General features: G+C 52.1%; 1 protein-coding gene across 19 annotated transcripts in view; it reads right to left on the bottom strand.

The window, feature by feature from the left end:
* Nucleotides 1–19,280, bottom strand: part of Nav2 (neuron navigator 2) — a 665,125-nt gene that overhangs the window by 126,949 nt on the left and 518,896 nt on the right. For all 19 annotated transcript variants that reach the window (XR_015451332.1, XM_087211232.1, XM_087211229.1 and 16 more), the window contains 2 exons: nt 19,002–19,110; nt 17,092–17,481 (listed from right to left, as the gene is read on the bottom strand). Coding sequence is in view for 18 of the 19 variants with exons in the window: in XM_087211232.1 (XP_087067358.1) it covers nt 17,092–17,481; nt 19,002–19,110 (499 nt within the window). In the remaining variant the exon portion in view is untranslated. The remainder of the gene's footprint in view (nt 1–17,091; nt 17,482–19,001; nt 19,111–19,280) is intronic.

A 19,280-nucleotide genomic window follows, 5' to 3' on the forward strand; every position in this document is an offset into this window, starting at 1 on the left:
CGTTTCATAAAATTTTTGTTCACATGAGGCTAAGAACAACAGTGACTCTGCAAAGGCACATCTCTTCTTAGCCTTCCTCTCTGTAGCTCCCCCATCCTCTCATTCCCTGCCAAATCAAGACATAATATTGTTCAGAGGGGGCATGAGCTTAAAAATAAAAAGTCTGCTAACCACTGAGCCGACATATGTATAGATAAGCAGCATTTTCTCTCTGGCAAGTCCAGACTTGGAACTAAAGGCAACACAGAATCTCACACTGACTTCCTACTCCCAAATGCCCTGTATATCCGTGGGAGGAGATGCAGGGTATTCATGTGGGCAAAGAAGGCTCTGGCTGAGGTGTCAGAGATGGGCTGATCCACGCACTCCACCAGGATGGGCCGATCTCACATCTGAAAAAGGCTTTACGACACCCTCAACGCGCATCCCAAGCCCTCCTCCCCCACCCAAGATGCCCTCCACACCGCTCTATCTCAGTAAGATAGGCCATGGTAAACCTTCTTTTCCTGTGTGTGGTACTGGGGATTGAACCCAGCACCTTCACATGGGGTATATTCCAGCCCTTTTTGAAACAGGCTGGGCTGGGCACCCTCCTGCCTCAGCCTCCCAGAGTCCTGGGGTCACAGGCATGCACTGCCGTGCCTGGCTTGCTGTGGTAGCCATTCTTAAACACAAAACAAAATCCTAGAGCATAAACGCAGGTACAGCAAGGGGGCACAGGAAAAGAAAGAAAAGCTCAGCTCAACCTCAACAGCCGGGCACATTCCAAACAACAGGGGCCTCCCGCAGTGAGCCCTGGAGGGCTTGCTTCCCTAACAGTGGTAGAAGTCACTTCCACCCAGAAAAGCACTGGGGCCTGACAGGTCACCTACACCAAAACCCAGACGACAGTCCTCAGGGGCGAGGCACCGTGCCAAGCTTCTCGTGGTATTCCCGCTCCTGGCTCTGACCCATGCAGTGCGTTCATGGCGACACATTCCAAGTCAAACCACTATGGCGGGAGCTCAACTCGACAGGGTGAAGACCTCACTTCTCCCTTCACCTTCGCATGTGCACACCCGGGCCAGGATGGGCGCTGCAAGTGGGGTTCCCCGAGGCAGGCGCAGAATAAACCAGGGGCTGAGATGCCTCTCTCAGCAGCACGGCCAACGTGGGGCTCTGGAGGGGGCGTGGAGCGAGACACCCAGACAAAGCCAGCAGCCTGCAGCAAGAGCAGCTGAGGGCAGCGCGAACGGCGAAGAGTGGGGGCACCTGGCAGCCGGGCGAGCACTCGGGGAAGGACAGATTGTGAGGGCAACGAGACACAGGCCAGGGACTCCAGGAGTGGGACTGAGCTAAAGCCGGGTACCTACGGGTGCTCAAATTACCTCTCAGCCACCACAGCTATCTGATGCTGCACAAACCAAAGAATGGTGCCTGGTGTGTCTTTCTTTCCCCACTCTTGGGGATTAACCCCGGGGCTTGCTGCATCTCCAGTCCTTTTTATTTTTGTAGACTCTGAAACTAAGTTGCCTAGGCTGGGCTCAAACATGTGATCATCCTGCCTCAGCTCCCCAGAGCAGCAGGATTGCAGACATGTGCCACTGTGCTCGGTTTTTTTTTCACGCCTCAGCTTGTTCAAACACTTCCACTTTGACAAGCATGGTAGACGGATCAGCTGAAGGCGTAATTTAAATGTGGCTGGGGCAAGTTGAAGTCCACAGACTCTGCATAGCTAGAGAGCATGTTCAACACAGTGACATTTTTACACTCTGTGAACCACTGCTCATTGCTCTCGTGCTGGGAACCACGGTAGCATCCAGTGTCTCAGCTGGTGAGTAGACGGTAAGTGTATCATATTCTCAATGGCCACTGTCCACTGTCTCCAAAGCCCCTCATCCTCTGATTGGAACCTGGGCAGGAAGTAGGCACGTATGAGTTTTGTGTTGGTTAGAACAGGCCATGAGTTAGAAAATCTTCAGAAGGAATGATTCTGGCAGCCATCTGACCCTACTCTGGCATGACCAGAAAGCAACACACAAGTTCCTTAAGGGATCTGCTCTCTGTCCTCCCCTTGCAGAAGAATCCTCTGAACAGCCCTGCCCACATCCTGAAGGTCTGGTTTTCAGCACATTTTTTTACCTATTTTGATTAATGTCCACCTTAGTGTTTAGGCTTTATTTTCTTTTGGTACCAGACACACAGGGCCTTCACAATGAGCCACTCCCCAACTCAGCCCCCAGTTTTTTGAGACACGGTCTTGCTAAGCCACCTAGGCTGAGCTCCAACGTGCAATTCTCCTGCCTCGGCCTCCCAGAGTGCAGGAAGTGCAGGTGTGTGCCACCATGCCCAGCTTAGGTAATGACATATTTAAGTGTAACTTAAATATCCTTCAAGTTTGGTTTTCTGGAATTCATCCAAGCATTTTCCAGGCCACTCATATCTGGTTTCTACAAACATTTCTATTGTATCTTGGGTTTTGAACTTTGCACGCTCATCATTACCTTTTCCTAAACAAACCTCTCCTTTTTTCTGAACTCCTTACAACCTGGCACTGAGAACAAATGGATCCTTGAAATGTCCAGCCAGCAGGTACCTGTCGCCTCCCACATTATTATTTGATTAATGCAGATAAAGTTTAGGCTTTGTGGAGGGCTCTAAAACCCAGAAAAATCCTCAGTTCATGGAGCCTAAAACCCAGCAGGCAGCAGCATGAGCCCTCAAGCCTGCCAAACTGGCTGCACCCTTCAGCAGCTCCCAGCCCCAGTTCCATGTCTCCTAAGGGGATCACAATATGTTTCAGGGCTCCCCATGCATCCTGAGAATCCTGGGAGCTGGTCCCTGAAAAGCTACCCGCCACAGGAAAGTCCTCAGGGGAGCACGGCTGGGAGCCTGTTAGGACAAGCAGCGGCAGTAGCAGCAGCAGCAGCAGCAGCAGCAGCTCCACCACCCTCTTCCTGTCTCTCACGTTACCGGAGTCCCTAAGCAAGAAGACATAATCGCCCTGGTCCAGGATGCAGTGGCCAGGGGGGCAGACGGTTATGCAAACAGACGGCCAAAGGAAGGGGCAGGAGCCACCTGGGAGGCGTCACAGGTGTTTGGAGCCCAGAGCAGACCCCTGAAGGACTGGGCAGTGGGAGGATTCAGTCTCAGAGCAGACCCGTGCGAGGCTGCAGAGGGGCGAGGGCCTGGCGTCCAGACCAAGGACAGTGTCTGTGGCCCGGAGTGGCAGGGACAGGCCAGCTCTATGGACAGAGGGGGTGGAGGTGTTGGAAAGAAGCCAGGCTCGGTGAGCGATCGTTCATTAGCTCCCCAACACGGTGCTGGTGACCTCACGGCCCTAGGCACTGAGGACACAGTGGAGCGTGAGGAAGACAAGATCTGAGTTTCTCTGGAGCCACAGAGTGGGAGCCTCTGAGGGAGGGCCACGTGTGTTGTGCTAGGCGTCACAGGAGAGGCCGCAGCACACACACCTTGTGACTCCGCTCTCCTCCCACGGAAGGGTGGGACCTATGTTCCCTGCTCTCGAACCTGGAAGGTTTGAGACTGCTGTGGCCACTACAGTGTGACAGCTGTGACGCTGACTTCCGGGCTCCATCAAAAAGGTGACACAGCCAGCATTAATAACGACATGCAGCCGCCAAGAAAGCTCGAGCAGACAGCAGGATGTGTGCCCCTCAGAGGCGCCTGCACCTATGTGCAGGATGGATCCAAGGGCTGAGCCCTGAGATCAGAGGCAAGAGAACCAGCAAGGGTGGGAGGCACTGCCTGGGTGAGGAATAGGAGCTGTGAGCCTAGAGAAAACCCGCACAGCTGTGCATGACAGACGCCGTCAGACACAGCAACTGCGCCGCGAACCAGGAAACGGAAGAGTCTGGGTTCATTCTTTCTGGGTTCCCACTGTGGAAGAAGCCGGAAGCGGGAACACAGGAGAAACAGGTTTTCGGAGAGGAGAGGAGTTGGATGTCAGACATCGTACAGCTGTGGTGAAGCCTGAAGTGACTGCCAAGGTCAGTCTGCCTGCCCCTGAGTGTGGCTTCCCTAACTCAGCAGCTCTGGCACCGCGGCGAGGTGGCAGAGGCTCTTCGGGTCCCTGTCCTCGTGAGGAGAATGCGAAGAAGAGTTCTGATGCCGCAGAGATTAAAATCAGGATGACAGGAGGGGAGAAGCACGAAGCGGCATGCACTGTGACTTGCAGGAGCGTTCAGTCAACATTAGGTGCGGCCGTTGATATGATGATGACGCTGAGCATGATTAACCATCCCGGATGCTCGGTCCCGGGCCGGGCAGGTCTTTATTCCCAGGGCGCAGGTATCCGGGCTTTACCCGAAGGCTGTTCCCATGGAGCCGCACACGCACCCCTGGAGTATGGTCAGTCAACTGTGCGGTCCATGTGGACGTTGTCAATAGCTACAGCAGCCTGCGCGGGGCAGGACACGGGCTGTGTCTGGCCTCGGTTTCCCTCCCCTCGATGGCTGAGTGGTTTTAATTAACAACTCCCACAGAGGAAGCCAAAAGCCACCAGATTAATAAAGCTCTGACCGACCATGCACGGCTCAGCGGTCTCGGGGTGGCGCGGAGCTTATAATTGTGGGTTTTGCTTGGGTTGCAATAGGTGGGGGACCCGGGGAATTGAATTTCCTCAGAAACTCGGGTATCACAGCTATTAAGGCCGGGAGGCAAAAGTGACAGCAGTGCTGCCTCGGTGATGCTTCACAGCAGGACGAGAAACAGTGAATCGAGGCCAAGGCCTGCTCTGGATCTGAACTTTGCCGCTCCAGCAGCTCATCGGTTTCCATTTCCAGCACACACAGAACCAGTCTGGGCCGAGCTCCTTTCCTGCACAAGCAGGGGAGGGGGAGATGATGTTGATACAAGTGTTTCTAATGCAGAGGTGAAGACCTGCAACGTCTAATTGAAATTGAACGGTCAGAATGCTTTTGAGGCAGAGACATGCCCACCTTTGCCCCCTGCCAGCCTCCAGGGCCCTCACCCACGCTGCTCCCCAACTACTAAGACCTTGTGCAACCTGGCACCCAGGCCTCCCCCTTCTGAACACAGCCTTCCAGCTCTATCCCTCCCTGATGTTGCACAAGGTGCCTCGGGGCTTCCTGTGTCCGGGGGTGCACACGCTTCCGTATATACTGAGCATGCGCCCAGCTGCAGTGAGAACATGGACTTGGGCTTTGAATGCAGCCTGCTGGATGCCTGGTTCTATCTGTTACCACCTGTGAGACCCAGCCGGGGAGCTTAACTTCTCTGAACTTGGGTCTCCTCAGTGGTCTCCTTTATCTCAAAGAACTGGTGATGTGAACAGCAGGTGTAGATGGCTCCACACAGAGCCAAGCACACAGAAATACTCTGAGCAGCTGAGCTACCGGGAATCACAGCACCACCTCTGCAGGACAGGCCGAGATGCCTGCTCTCAGGTGCTGAGGTCCTCTGTTCTGTGGCCTTCCTCCTTTGCCAGAGAGTGAGTGCCACGGTCACTCTGTCCTGTGTTTCTGACAGCTTGAGTTGGCTTCGCCAAAACATCATCGCTGCTCCAGAACGGGAGATGTCTCGTCTCCGGACAGGGGACCAGACGGCCACACACACGGAGCTCTGGGAACTGGGACACAGCTGCCACCATGGAGATGACCACAGAGCCCCGTCTCCCTCTGTCCTCAAGATCAAAGAGTAGACGCAGGCTTGATTTATAGCAGGGAGGCTCTGAAGACAGACGGGACCCCTACTCAGTCTGTGAACCTGATTTCACTTCTGGGTCTCAAAAGTCGCCAGCCCACCAGACGTGTCCATGCCAGAGTCCGCCTCACCCAGCAGTTAATTCCAAGATTAAGAGGAAAGGTCAAAGCCTCCATATCTCATGGAGATTTCTTACCAGGACTCTGGGGACCTGGGCAGAAATGCAATGATTCTGCCAAGAATGCTTGATCTGTGGTCCTGCCAGAGACCGGACACATCTGCTTTGAGCCCTCAGAGGTGTTTATGCACATGGATGTGTTGTTCTTTCTGTCTCTGGGCCTAAGGTAAGCACCCTGCTGTCTCAGATGACCCCTTCCCACTGTCACACGGCAAGCCCTGCTGAAGCCTGGGAAGGCTAACTTTATGTGTCAGCGTGGCTAGGCCACCATATCCAACACTCGGCCTGGATGATGCTATGCAGGGATTTTTAAAGATGAAGTTAACATTTACATCAGTAGAGCCTGGGTTAAGTAGGTTATGTCCATCTTGTGGGTGGCAGGTGGGCCTCATCTAATCAGCTGAAGGCTCTAAGGGGAAAAGAGCAGTGTTCTCCCAGGAGGAGGAGAGTCTGCCTGCAGGCTGCCTCGGGATATCAGCTTCGACACCGACTCTTCCCCAGGTCCCCAGCCTGTCACGTCCTCCGAAGATTCTGGATTTGCCAGTCTCCGCCGATGCCTTAAAATTCATTCATCTTTCTCCCCATTGCTTCTGTTTCTCCGGGGAACCTGAACTCAGGTACAGACCAACTGTGATCCAGCCAGTATCTGGCCATTGCATTCAAGAATAAGAAACTGGGTGACATCATCTTAGGAAATGTCCTCAGTAGGAGAAAAGATTAAAAAGATGCAAGAAAGGCTACCCCGTCCCAAGGGTGCTGAACGCTTTATGATTCAGGAGCCTCTGCTCTTCACGAAGGCAATGTGCAAGGCAGGTTACCACTTCATCCGGAGGGGGGAGGCTCCAAACAAGGAGCGCAGGTTCTCTACTCACATCTCAAGTGTCTTCCCTGGCACCTGGCCTCCAGGAAACATGGGGCTCAGGAGGCCCCAACGCAATTTCAGTTCCCTGTCTTGATCTGAGCCCAGGCACATGGGGCCTTTTTGAGTCTTTCAGCATGGCTTACTGTCTCAGGGCCAAGGTACTCCCAGCCTCCTCCAAATGTTTCGTCTTCACCTCACCTCGAACTTGGTGTTCTCCAACCCTGCCATCGTAAATCTGTTGAGCCCCTCTAGCTGCTGGCCCTTGGAGAACTAACTGGGAGGGAAGGTTCAAGCTGGGTGATACAAACAAACACAGACTAGGCTGTGTCTGCAGATGAGAGCTATGCAAACGCTTTTTGCAGGAAGCATGGGCACTCAGGGATGACCTGCAACCCTTCGGCGGTTTCTGCCTAAAGTACATTTATTTGCAAAGCATCAGGTAGAGAAAGGAGATGCAACAAAACGGAGGTCACCTTTTTACTTCTTCCGTGGGCTTAAAACAATTACATACCATGGATCTTTATTTTCCTTTTTCTAAAACAAAGACAGCACCATATAAAGCCAGAGTTGGGAGCTATGTAAGATACCGAGCACTCCAGAGGGTGCAATGCCCAGGAGTCCTGGTTCCCCGCCATTCAGCAGGTCTGGAATACGCTTCTCCTGTGTATGAGAAGAGCCCAGTCAGTTGGTCACGTGAGCCTAGGGCACCCACCTGTACCCCTGGGACAAGCTTGAAGGGTCAAATGCTGGTGCAAAAAGCAAGGAATACAAGATGGCCCAGGCTCAGGAACAAATCATCGCCCGCTTCCTCTTGTCCATCACGCTCTGGGGCACAGCCAGGTGCTGAGAGACACTCATGACGCCCGTGGGTTTGAATCAGCTGGAAGGCAGCCTCTGTAGTGCTGCTGGAGGGACCCAAGGCAGAGTCCCCTTGATCAAACACCCAGGGCCAATCTGAGCAATGCCCGGATGTGGACGTGGGCTTCTTGGATGTTCACCAAACAAGAGCCCTGAGAGGGGAGGGTGTCTGTGCTGGGAGACAGCAGACAGCGGAGACAGTAGGCAGGAAGGAAGGGAAAGCTCGCAGGCAACATGGGCCATGGCTGAGTTCTAGGAGGGTGGCCGTTGGCAGAGTGTGCAGTGCTTGTATCTCCCACAGGACTTGCGGTTATGGTCGTGTCTCAACCCCGTTATCTGTAAAGAGCAACCTCATTGGCTTCTACCAACCAGGGTCTGGGGATGAGCCAGGACAGGAGAGAATGAACTATATCAAGTGCTCTTCCCCTGCACAGCGCATCTCATCTTCTGGAGCCATCACTTAGAGGATGGCTTGAAGGAGGGTTGACCAGGGCCCCAGGTCCTGTGGTGCACTTTGCCTGTGTCTCCTCCATCTGTCGTCAGTGCAGCCCCAGGCACCAGCACCCCATTCGCAGATGAGGGTTGCTGGCTTCCGGAAGACAAAGCGAAGACACAGGGCCCCCACAGAACCGCACTATTTCCAGACCTACCTTGGGGCCCCCACACGTCGCCTCTGAATAGTAACACGTGTTGTCACCCCTTGACACAGGCCAGTCCCCCCACTGGGGCTGGGGGTTCTCCAGGCCACAGCTGGAAGGCAGTGAGGTCGGGGTTTTCCCACAGCCAAATTCTATCCTACAGGCGGCCGCTCAGGCTGGTTCCGCATGCAGCTGGCCCTGGGTAAAGGAAACACCTAGGTGCCGGCGGGAAAGCAGGGGTGGGACAGGACAAGCGTGCTGAGGACGAATGACGTGCTTCTCAGGCTGGAGCCTGTGTCCGCCCTTCCCTTCTGTGGCTCCTTCTCACCCCTCGGTCCAGCCGGCCCCACGTCAGGCGAGTTTAACGTTAAAAGTCTCTTTCACGCCACTGAGCGTCCGTTCCCCTGGCCTGGCCCTGGGCCCGCTCTCTGGACTCTGATAGTGTCCCATCCGAGCACAGCCTTCACACCTCGAATCTCCCACTTGTCACCATCCTCACTCTATTGCCCTTGCCCTTGGTCAGGCTTGACCATGTCTATGCTTCAGTGAGGCCCAGCTCACACGTCCTGCAGCTGCTGCAGCTGCCGGTGCTGGCCCCGTGGTGGACGCTGTGGTATGAACATGTGCTGCCTGCTTAGTGCATGCCTGCTGGGTGCTGTGCCCGGAGCTGCATGCAAGAGCTCCCTGCAGCTTCGAGACAATGTCCTGAGGTTGTTGTGCTCACGGAGAACACATGCCGCCGAGCAGCCCTCACTGAGCTCTGTCCCTGCTTGGGTGAGGTCTTTATGTCCCAACAGAATGCACTGCTTCCTCCCCCGCCTCTGCGGCTCGAATCTTAGACTGACACACACCACCCTGTCCCATGACCTCCCTCTGTAACACTGGGATTTTAGCTACTGTGTCTTGCTCACTTCCTTTGGCCTCAGTGCCTTTGGCACAGGCTTCAGCACACAATAAACCCAGAACCAATCTGGCATGGGATTTCACTGCCTGTGCATGGGGCTTCCCAAGTCGGTAAGCAGAGGGAGGGTTTCTGGATTTCCATCCCAGGACTCTGGAAAGTTTCAGGACTTGGAGGATGGAGCTAGGTGGGAGAAGGTCACCCACCTGGGCAGGTCTCAGGAAGAGCCTGAGGACGGCATCCTTCTCCCACTTCTGTTCCCTGCTCCCCTTCCTTTGCTATCAGATACAGGAGGGAGGTGGGCAGGATGCAAACCCGAACCAAACCAGGAAACTCTCAAGAATTTCCTGAAAAAACACCAAATCTTCTTTTTTCTCTCTTCCCCGTAAATGAGCAAGCCAACATTTGCCACTAGACCAGGGTGACGTGCTGGGCTGCCTGTGTCAAAGGTGTATCACACTTCATTTCTCCACAGGGCTATTCTCCAGGAAACATGTTCTTAATCCCAGTCTCCGCCTGCCAAACCTGTCCAGTGGTGGACACAGCAGGCTTGGGGACACTGAAAATCGCTCTCCGTCCAGCTGGCAGGTAGCTCGACTGTTCTTTCTCCTCTGGGAACACAGCCTGCCCACTGCTGATAAGGCTCACAGAGCCCCTGAGCTCAGCAAAGTTGGCGGGTCCAGGGCAAACAGGACAAGACACACATGCCTCTGGGGATGAGTGATGCAGCCAGCCTGGGCCAACAATCAGCAGAAGGCCCGTGTGAGAGGACACCCAGCCCCACCCTCCAAGGGCACAGGGGTTGGAGGCTGCCTCAGTCGCTACAACTGGTGATCTAATCAATCACGCCTACATAACGGACCTGCCACAAAATCTCTCAACTGTGCACCATGCACCCCTTAACTCGCCTGGCACGCTTCCCCATATGGATGTCCACTTGCACACTTTTGGATGGGTTTTATAATAAACCAACAATGTAACTAATGTGTCCTCTGAGGAAAAAGCCCAGTCCTATGTCCCAGCTAGGGAGTCATGGTTCGTTCACTGCCTCTGGCCTCCCTGGTCAGATCAGGCTGCCTGTCCTGTAGAGGGAGTCTCCGCCTTTCCATGGTCATCCGTCTTCCCGATTCCACCAAGACCAGCTGTGCTGCCAGCTGGCAGGCAGCCTGAGCCTCCAGGCCTCCCAAGAGCCTGCAAACTGGGATCATTTCAGCAGGATCAGCCCACACAAGAGCCTCTCCTCTCTCAGTCAGAGATGCTGCCACACCCGGCTGGAACCTGCTGTGAATCGGGACTTTCAGGACAGCCTCTCCTAAATCCTGCCTCAGCCCCAGGGTGCATTGTGGCTTCCTCTCCTATCAGTTTGCCAGGAACAACAGCCTGGCAGGGTTACCTGGGGTCTGGCTGGCAAAGCCAGTGGGAAAAAGTCATCAGATAAGAAAAAGCCTTTGTTTCACACTGTCAGTGTACCATTTTGCCACCAGCTGTGTTCTAGGGTGCCTTGGCTTGTTAGCTTTTTGTCACTATTGCAAAATACCTGAGAAAACCAACTTAAAAAAAGAAAGCTTATTTTGGCTCACAGCTTCAGAGGTCCCAGTCCGTGGTCACTTGAGTTCACGAACCCATGGTGAGCTAGAACATCACGGTGGGGAGTATGCAGTGGGGCAAACTGGCTCATCTCAAGGTGGCCAGGAGATGGGGAGGGAGAGGGAGTAAGAGAGAGACAGAGACAGAGAGACAGAGTGGGGGGAGGAGAGAGAGAGAGAGAGAAAGAGAGAGAGACAGAGAAACAGAGACCAGAATCCCAATGCACGCTTCAAGGCCACTCCCCCATGACCTACTTCCTGTAACCAGGCCCCACTTCCGGAAGTCCCACCATTCACCACTCCCTGTAGTGCCACCAGCTGAGACCAGTCTTCAACACAAGAGCCTTTGAAGACATTCCAGGTGCAAACCACTTAGTGAGAAATATCTGTTCCATTGCATTGAGTGGAGGAAGGAAAAGCAGAACAGGAGCCCGTCTTCCACTATTGCACTGGGCAAAGGCCTGCCGTGCTCTGAGCAGTCTCTTTCCTGCACTGCCAATGTCAGGCTCATGGGGAGAGAGGGAGTGTCGGAGTGCAAGACAGGCCAAGGAGGAGGAAGGCCACATGGCTGGCACCTCCAGTCAAAGGAGCTCCCATCTCAGCACATCTTCATCTAGAGGATGATGGGGCTGCTCTCACCACATTTAGGGTTAGCATCACTTACAGCATCAGTCACCATGCAGCACATCCAAAGGCTGCACCCTGGGACAGGTACCAAGCCGGCCAGTGACGATACACAAACACTCAGGACAGATGTGACCCTAACCTTCAGAGCGGGCAGCTTCTCTTTCACACTCACACTCGTGTGTATGTACATGTACAGCACACACACAGTAATCCTGATGTAGTGCTTTCAGCACTGTTGTAGACAAAGCAAATATCAGGGGATCCCAGAGGGAAAACGTCACTACCTCTGCTTGGTTGGAGTCGGAGGAGGCTTCAGAGAGGAGGTGACCAGGCAGGCAACAAAGGGAAGGGCTCAGGGCGACGCGTGCAAGTGATGCTTAGCAGCAGGCGGCATCCTGCAGTGGATGGAATGCCTGTGTCCCCTCACCTTCCCACACAGAAGCCCTGGCCCCCTGTGAGCTGCTACTGCAGGAGGGACCTTCGGGAGCCAGTCAGGTTTAGGTGAGGTCACAAGGAGAAAGCCCCATAGTGTCCTTAAAAGAAGAGGAAAGCATGTAAGCACTTTGCTCTCTCTCCCATGCGAGGACACAGTGGGAAGGTGCCACACACAAGCCAGGAAGTCAGAGCCCGAAACCCACCACCGCAGCCTTCCAGCCTCCAGCTCTGCTGTTTAACCCCCCCAGGCTGAGGGGAGTTTGTGACAGCAGCCTGAGCTGCCTGAACGACATCCTGAATTACAGGTGATTCCGCAGGGCTGGGATTGGGGAACTGAGTCCCCCAGCTGTACCTACATCTGCTGATGGACTAATGGACTTAGGCTGTCAAAAGCTGACGACAAGACTGGTCACCTTGACTTCTCTCCCACACGAGGCTATTGGCCAGGCATTTAAAGTCAATACCCTTGAGTTACAGGAGCAAGAGACATAGCCAAAGGCTTTTGTAATCAAAAGCAATGGAAATCACAGCATCATATCCTGTGTTGGCCACTAGAGGGCATCGTAGCCTGAGTTGTTTCTCTCCAAGGGTCCTATAAACAGAACCGCTGAGTTTCACAGCTGGCGGTGGCAAGTTATAAAAGCCCAAGGTTCTGCCAGGATGGGCACCAAGAATATAAATACCTACTATATCTTACACTCTGGGCTTGGAAAAATAGTGAGCATGCCTTCTAGGAGTGGAGCCCCAGTAGAGAAAAGACAGACACACACGCACGCACACACACACACACACACACACACACACACACACACACACTTCTTAAGCATTCCAGATTCTCTACAAAGTGCCAATCTGTAGCTCTAATTTTTCAAGGTTAAGACTTGTTCTAGTTCACCCGGCACAGGAGGATCAGTCTGTTTGTCCCTTAAGACCATATTGTCTGTCTGGCTCTCTGCCCTTCACATGGAAAGTGAAAGGCCAAGACACTGTTTCTGAATAAACCAAGACCACCGGACACACGGAAGACAGGGTGCAGGGGGACATCAAGGTGTTAGCTCAGGAACTCCAGGGAGAAAGCAGCAGGTTCCCAGCACGGGGCTCTGCCCTTGTAACTGGCAGGTGGCCGGGGGCAGCAGAGGGCAGAGAGGAGTCGGCGAGGGAGCAGGCGGCTGGTGTGTCAGGGAAGGTGGATGAGACCACGAGGCACCTCCCTGCTCAGCCAAGGGGTTCAAACCCATTCCCAAAGGCCCTGGATGTCTTCAGAGAGTCTGGGAGAAAACTTCTGATGTTAAATTTAAATGATCATTTTTTTCCCTTGAGGAGTTGTATATTTATATATTGGAAGATTATACAACTCAGTGTTTCCTTTGAAAATAAAAAAAATCCTTCCAAACATATGGATGCTAGATCTATCCCTTTAATTTTATTCTGTTCCATATGGTATTCTGAGTTTAGAATATGAGCACAGGATTGAATTCAGAGATCAAAACCTAATAATAAGAGACATCTTTGTCTGTCATTTTAATTTATTTTCCACCACAGCCAATGCTCAGTTTACCAACCTAATAAAAAGAAGTGGTGAACTCACATGACAACTTGTAAAGTTGACATGCCTGGCCTGGCGTAAGCTCAGCACAGTTCAGGGGTTTGATACACACACACACACACACACACACACACACACACACACACACACGACAGCATTTTTCAGCAAGCTCTAGCTGAACTCCATGGTGACAAAGAAATCTCAGGCCCACCCTGAGAGAACTGCAGGATCCACACAGTGCATGGCACCCACATCCAGCGACAAGCACGAAGTACAGACATCACAAAATAGCTGCTGCACCGACCCAAGGCATGGTGCCATGTTGCACTTTCTGTCACCTTTGCCAGAAGTCTCCTCATTGACAATCAAGTTTCCTCACTGACACATCAAGGCTAGGTTTTCCCCACACCAAATAAACATCTTATGCAAACTCTCAGCATTTCATGGTTTCCAGGTGCCTGGGCATTTGAGGTCCATATGAGATGTAGGCCCTGGCTGAATGTTGTGTCTGTTAGACAGCCGTCATTAATCAGATACAACCTCCCCTCCTAGGTATCGTCCTGAGAGAACTAAAGACATCATAGTACAGTGATACATACATGCCCATGTTTATAGCACCCCGATTCATAATCGCTTAGTCTTGGAAGCAGCCTATATATCCATCAACAGATCAATGGGTAAAGAGAATGTGGTATTTATCCACAATGGAGTACTGCTCAGCTACGAAAAAGGGTGAATTTTAGTATTTGTAGGAAAATGGAAGCATCTTGAGACCATAATGTTAAGTGAAATAAACCAGACACACAAGCATAAATATAGCATGATTTCTCATATATAAGAAATCCAAAGTATAAATGATCTAAAGAGCAAAATAATAGGTAGATAATAGGAAATGGGGAGATAGATCTTTTGCAAATGAGAAGGGGACCAAGACATGGGGGTAGGGGGAGGGAGAGGCTGAGGACATAAAAAGCGTTAAGATGTGCTCCATGCATGTACCAGCTCCCCATGAGGAATGTAATCATATGTCCTGCAGACACGGACTAATAAAAATAAAAACACATTGAATACAACCTCAAGAGAAATCCCGATATGGAAGGTTAAGACCCACACGGAGGGCTTCAAGGCTTCGGAAGGTAGATGACATGCTTGGGGTCACATTCTCCTTCTAGCAGATTCTGAGGCATGGAGTAAGCACACGCTTTTCAATATTTACAGCTTCATGTTGTCCACAGACAGGGAAAGGCGGGAGCAGAGAAACTGGCCCACCTGGCATCAGCATGTAAAAGCAGACTGGTCCTCTGGCCTCCCGACAGGCACTGGGGGCTTTCACAGCCAGAGCCAAGCTGAACAACAGTTCCAGGACACTCCAAGCAGAAGGAGCATTAAATGACATCCGGCTGTCCTCACTTAAAGGTAAATTTCTACAGTAAAAAGGAACCGGGGAAGAAAAACCAGACCGAAGTTCTCCAATTTCAGTAACTGAGCGGTTTGCTTACATTTCTGCTCTTTTATCTACACTTGCTCCAAGTGCTATCTCACAAGCTAAAAATGTCAGCCTTGCAAAGCGAACACTGAAATGTAAAACACGCACCTCTGAGCTCTGGTTTGGGGAGCCAAAGAAACCAGCAGCTTTGACTGGCTTGAGTTTGGAGCGTCCCAACGTCTCCACCTTGTGATCACTATCGGCACTACAGCAAAAATTAATTCACTGACCACCTACCCATGCAGATAATTGAAAGACAATCCAACAATAACATAAGCTCTTTCAGGATAAAAACTTCAAAATAATCACACTTAGGGATAGTATATTAAAATGAGGACTGGTAATGATAAACTCGACATCATTCTGGATACCAAAAGTCTTCCAAACACTAAAGATTAAATGATGTGCAATTCAGTCTTACCAACAGGCAATTATTATTTCTTATGTTTGGAGCAGACTATAACACAAAAGTATGTTCCAATTTAATTTCTTTTTTTTTTGGTACCGGGGATTGAACTCGGGTCCTTCCGTTTGCGAAGCAGGTGGTGAAACCACTGAGCTAGATCCCCAGCCCCAGTATGTTCCAATTTGATCAGGTAGTTTAATTTATCCATGCCTTAGCTTTCCCAGACATTCTGTATAACAGAAATTGTTGGATTGCGAGCATTCCGCGGCTCCTGTTTTCCAAGATTTTATTACCCAAGTTGGTTCTAAGTGATAGGCAGAAAACCAAACCACCCCTATGCCTACCCTTTAAGTTAAATAACAATATTTTTAAACTGAGTGTGGTGGCACACACCTGTAATCCCAGTAGCCTTGGAGGCTGAGGGAGGGGGATTCCAAGTTCATCCACAGCCTGGGCAATTTAGCAAGATCTTGGCTCAAAATAAAAAAAAAAAAAACAGGGCTAGGGATGTAGCTCAGTGTGAAGGCCCTGAATTCAATCTCCAGCACTGCAAAAACCACACAGACAGACAAAAAAATGTCTAGAGCTATGTAAAATTAAAATAATTTGGAAATGACCTCTAGTAGCTGTGCTGTTGCAGTGCAGCAATAAGACTTTGGACAAGATGGAGCCAACGGAGGGGGGTAAGGACTCATTGGCTCTGGGCTCTGCCTCCTACCAGCTGCGTAGCCCTGGGGAAGTTAGGTCACCTTCCTGGGCTGTGGTTTCCTGGTCTGTAGATGGGGGCTATGATTTGCTCTGTCTCACAGGGCTGCCTTCAGGCCAGAGCAAGACGATACCCATAAAGCCGGGGCACAGTGCTTGGCACACAGTAGTGAAGTCAGCTAGAGCTGCAATTAGGAAAAGACCGAGTCACCCATGGAGCACCTGGTCACCAGTTTGTCTGGGAACTGGGGACTGATTATTAGTCTGGATTTTTGTATTGTGTCATTTTCATTGCTAGAGCATTAGCGGTTCAAAAGACTCTGAAGAACTTCTGGGCAAATCACGATAGAGGTGAAGCTATCTCAGCCAGTGAAACAAAGAGATGCATCTGAGGTGTACACGGTGATCATCGAAGGGAAGTCACCACCAGGAAACCAGGCCCCGTGCTGCACAGTCTCGGCTGCTTCCCTAGGAGGCCCTTAGCCCGCGGCTCGCTGGCCTCCTCTCCACATGAACAGATCGAGAGTCAGGGAGTCGGGTTTGTGGCTTCCTCTGCTCACCCATCCACATGCTCATGGCTTCAGCGATAGCCATAAGCTCCTGTTAGGTTCAGTACACTGGGGATTCCATGGGGAACAAGCAAAGCCACGCTCTGGATCAATGTGCTCCTGCTGCGAGCGGGGAGCAGGGCAGGAGACGACAAAACATGAGTGCAGAACCAGGACAATTTCAAACAGCGACGAGCTTTCAAAAGTGCCTGACACAGAGTGATGCGGGGGACTCAGCCTGCCTCAAATCTGATGGTTTCCCTCTCGGCTGAGGAGCAAGGATCTGGGGGAAGAAGCCAGGTCCAGAAAGACAGTGCAAAGGCCCTGGGGTCAGAAGGAGCTCAGGGAGACTGGAGGACAGGAAGGACAGCTGTGGGGAAGCGAGGTAGGGGTGAGATCCAAGGGGCGGGGCAGGGCCAGGTCCCGGGGGACCAGGTGGACTCCATCCCCAGCGCGAGGTTGGTTACGGGACAGACACAGCAGCTTGGCTTCCCACTGTCACTGGCAGCTGGCGGGACATCATGGTGACTCGCCAAGCCTGCACACTCGGGGCTCCTGACTCCCAGCCCAGCACCAATCTCTAGAGATCTTGGGGAACCCAAGGACCAAGCCACTGCCCACACCTCCAGAGGGTGGAGGCCCAGCACTCACCCGCTTGTGATGTCGTCGCTCCGGATGTTCTTGCTCAGAACATCCCCGTCGCTCATGTAGCCAGGGGCGTCCACGCTGATGCCTTCCAGGTCCACCTCGTCCCCTGCTTTGTCTGAGATGTCCACATGGCAGACACTGCTGCCCCGGGAGGCCAGCTGCCTTCGCAGAGGTGCCGAGTACACGTAGCGGCCCGACTCGGTGCTGATGAACCGGCTGGCGTTGGCTCGAGGTGGGTACCCATTGCCCATGGAGGGGGCATCTCCTGCCTGGAGCCGGGGGCTGGACTGGCCGAGTCGCCAGGACAGAGGCGTGGGTCTCCCTGTCAAACTGAGGATGCTGCGGCCACTTATCTCCGTAGTGACATTGGTGTCAAACGTGGTTTCCAATGTGCTGAGAACATAAAAGCAGCCTGGGTCAAACAGGAATCGGCAGACTCACAGAGAAGGGGTGTGACGGGGCCCCCTGCCTGTGTGCTCAGGGCGCCAGGACACCCATCGCTCTAAGGGCAGGGTGCTCCGACCACCTGGGGTTCCTAGTGTTACACCCCACATCCACAGCTCCCTCTGGCTGAGCAGGTGGGGAGAGCTCCAATTTGCTAATCCTTCATGTCCATTTCCCCCAAACTTTTGCTGCTTCCATATTTTGTCCGAAAAGACCAGAAAGACTGGTGGCTGCCTGGCTTGAGCTCCCTAAGAAATCAAGTGACATGGACCTCAATCTTTGGGAGACTGAGCTCATCTCTGGGCATCAGAAAGACCCTCCAAGAAACTCATCAAGAAATGATGTATCGCTGGGGATTTAGCTCAGTGGTTCTGCCGCCTGCCTCGCAAGCGTAAGGACCCGAGTTTGATCCCCGGTACCAAAAAAAAAAAAAGAAAGAAATGAAGTATCGACATTAATTCAGTTTTGGAGCTTATGGTGCAAAGAAAGATGCTTCATACCTAATCAAGGCATCACAGGGCCCAGCATCCTATAGCTCCATCTCTTTCAAATACCTAATGCTTAGCAGAGTCTCACCCCAAGTCCCTAAGTTCACTTTCCTCTGGAAGAGCCATTTGATGCCTCCAGAGGTTTTGACTCCCCCTACTCAATCCTGGAAGTAGCTTCGCTTTCTGCATATTGAACCCCTAGGTCCAGCTGAAGACAGAACCCACAGCGGTGCAGCCGGACCTGCCAAACTACTGACATCGGGGAGCCAGGTTGCCTCCCTGTACCGGTTCATCAAAGAAATTGAAATTGGAGAAGCCATGGAGATCCCTTGGGAGTTCAGCAGGGGTGACCAGCACTTCTCTCTGATTCCCAAAGCCAAACACAAACTGTTAAGCCCTGCCCTGCCAAAATCACAAAGGACAGCTCAGGGGTGCATCCTCCTCAGCTTCTTGCCGAACAATGAAAACAATCTGATCAACATTTCTCATGTAACCCTATGCCACTAAATCATAGTTTAAACATGATCGCAAGTTTTCATAAACATTTCCTTACGTGTTTCATGCACGTGCATGACTAACAATATTACAAGGTGTTGGGTATCAGAAGACCGGGTAGGAATTCAAGTTATTCAGTTTATTGCATGGGTCAAACACAGTTCACCTGCTCTTTGCAATAGCATGATACAGTTTTGGAAAATGCTAGTGAAGTGAAATTTAAATGGAGCTGTTCTGCAATATCCTGTGGAAGGAATCTAGCAACCTTCTGCTTTGGGGAGGAATCTGTCCACGCTGATAGTTCTTCGCTATGCTTCTCTCCTGCATGTTTGCTGACATTCCTGTGAATTCTAGCTCATTTGGGGAGCAAGTTTATTTATTCTACTATTCACCAACTCTCTTTATGGACTGCATGAAGACACACAGGAGAAGCCGGGAAAATCAAGTTCCCAGCTAGTTCAGCAGAGTAATCCGTGTGGCAGATACCTGTGTGTCACCTGAGTTCCCCGTAAACTGGACATGGTCTCCTCCAAATTCTGCCGCAGATCAGCGATGTTCTTCACTGTCCGCAGCCGCCGAGCCTCGGGGTCTTCCCCTGCAAACAAGAGGGTGAAGGCTACTTTAACCCTTTGCTAGATGGCAAGCTTCCTGAAAGCAATGGTCAATCATGACCATGAATCCACCAGGTCAGCTTCTGGCTTACTGTGGCTGCTTCATTAGGATTTGAGAACCAGTGAATGGGTGAGTGGATAGCTAAAGGGAGGG

The sequence above is a fragment of the Heterocephalus glaber genome, unplaced genomic scaffold (genome assembly GCF_053883595.1).
Source record: "Heterocephalus glaber isolate CG9 unplaced genomic scaffold, H.glaber_assembly_v1.0 deba00001428, whole genome shotgun sequence".
Taxonomy (NCBI): Eukaryota; Metazoa; Chordata; class Mammalia; order Rodentia; family Bathyergidae; genus Heterocephalus; species Heterocephalus glaber.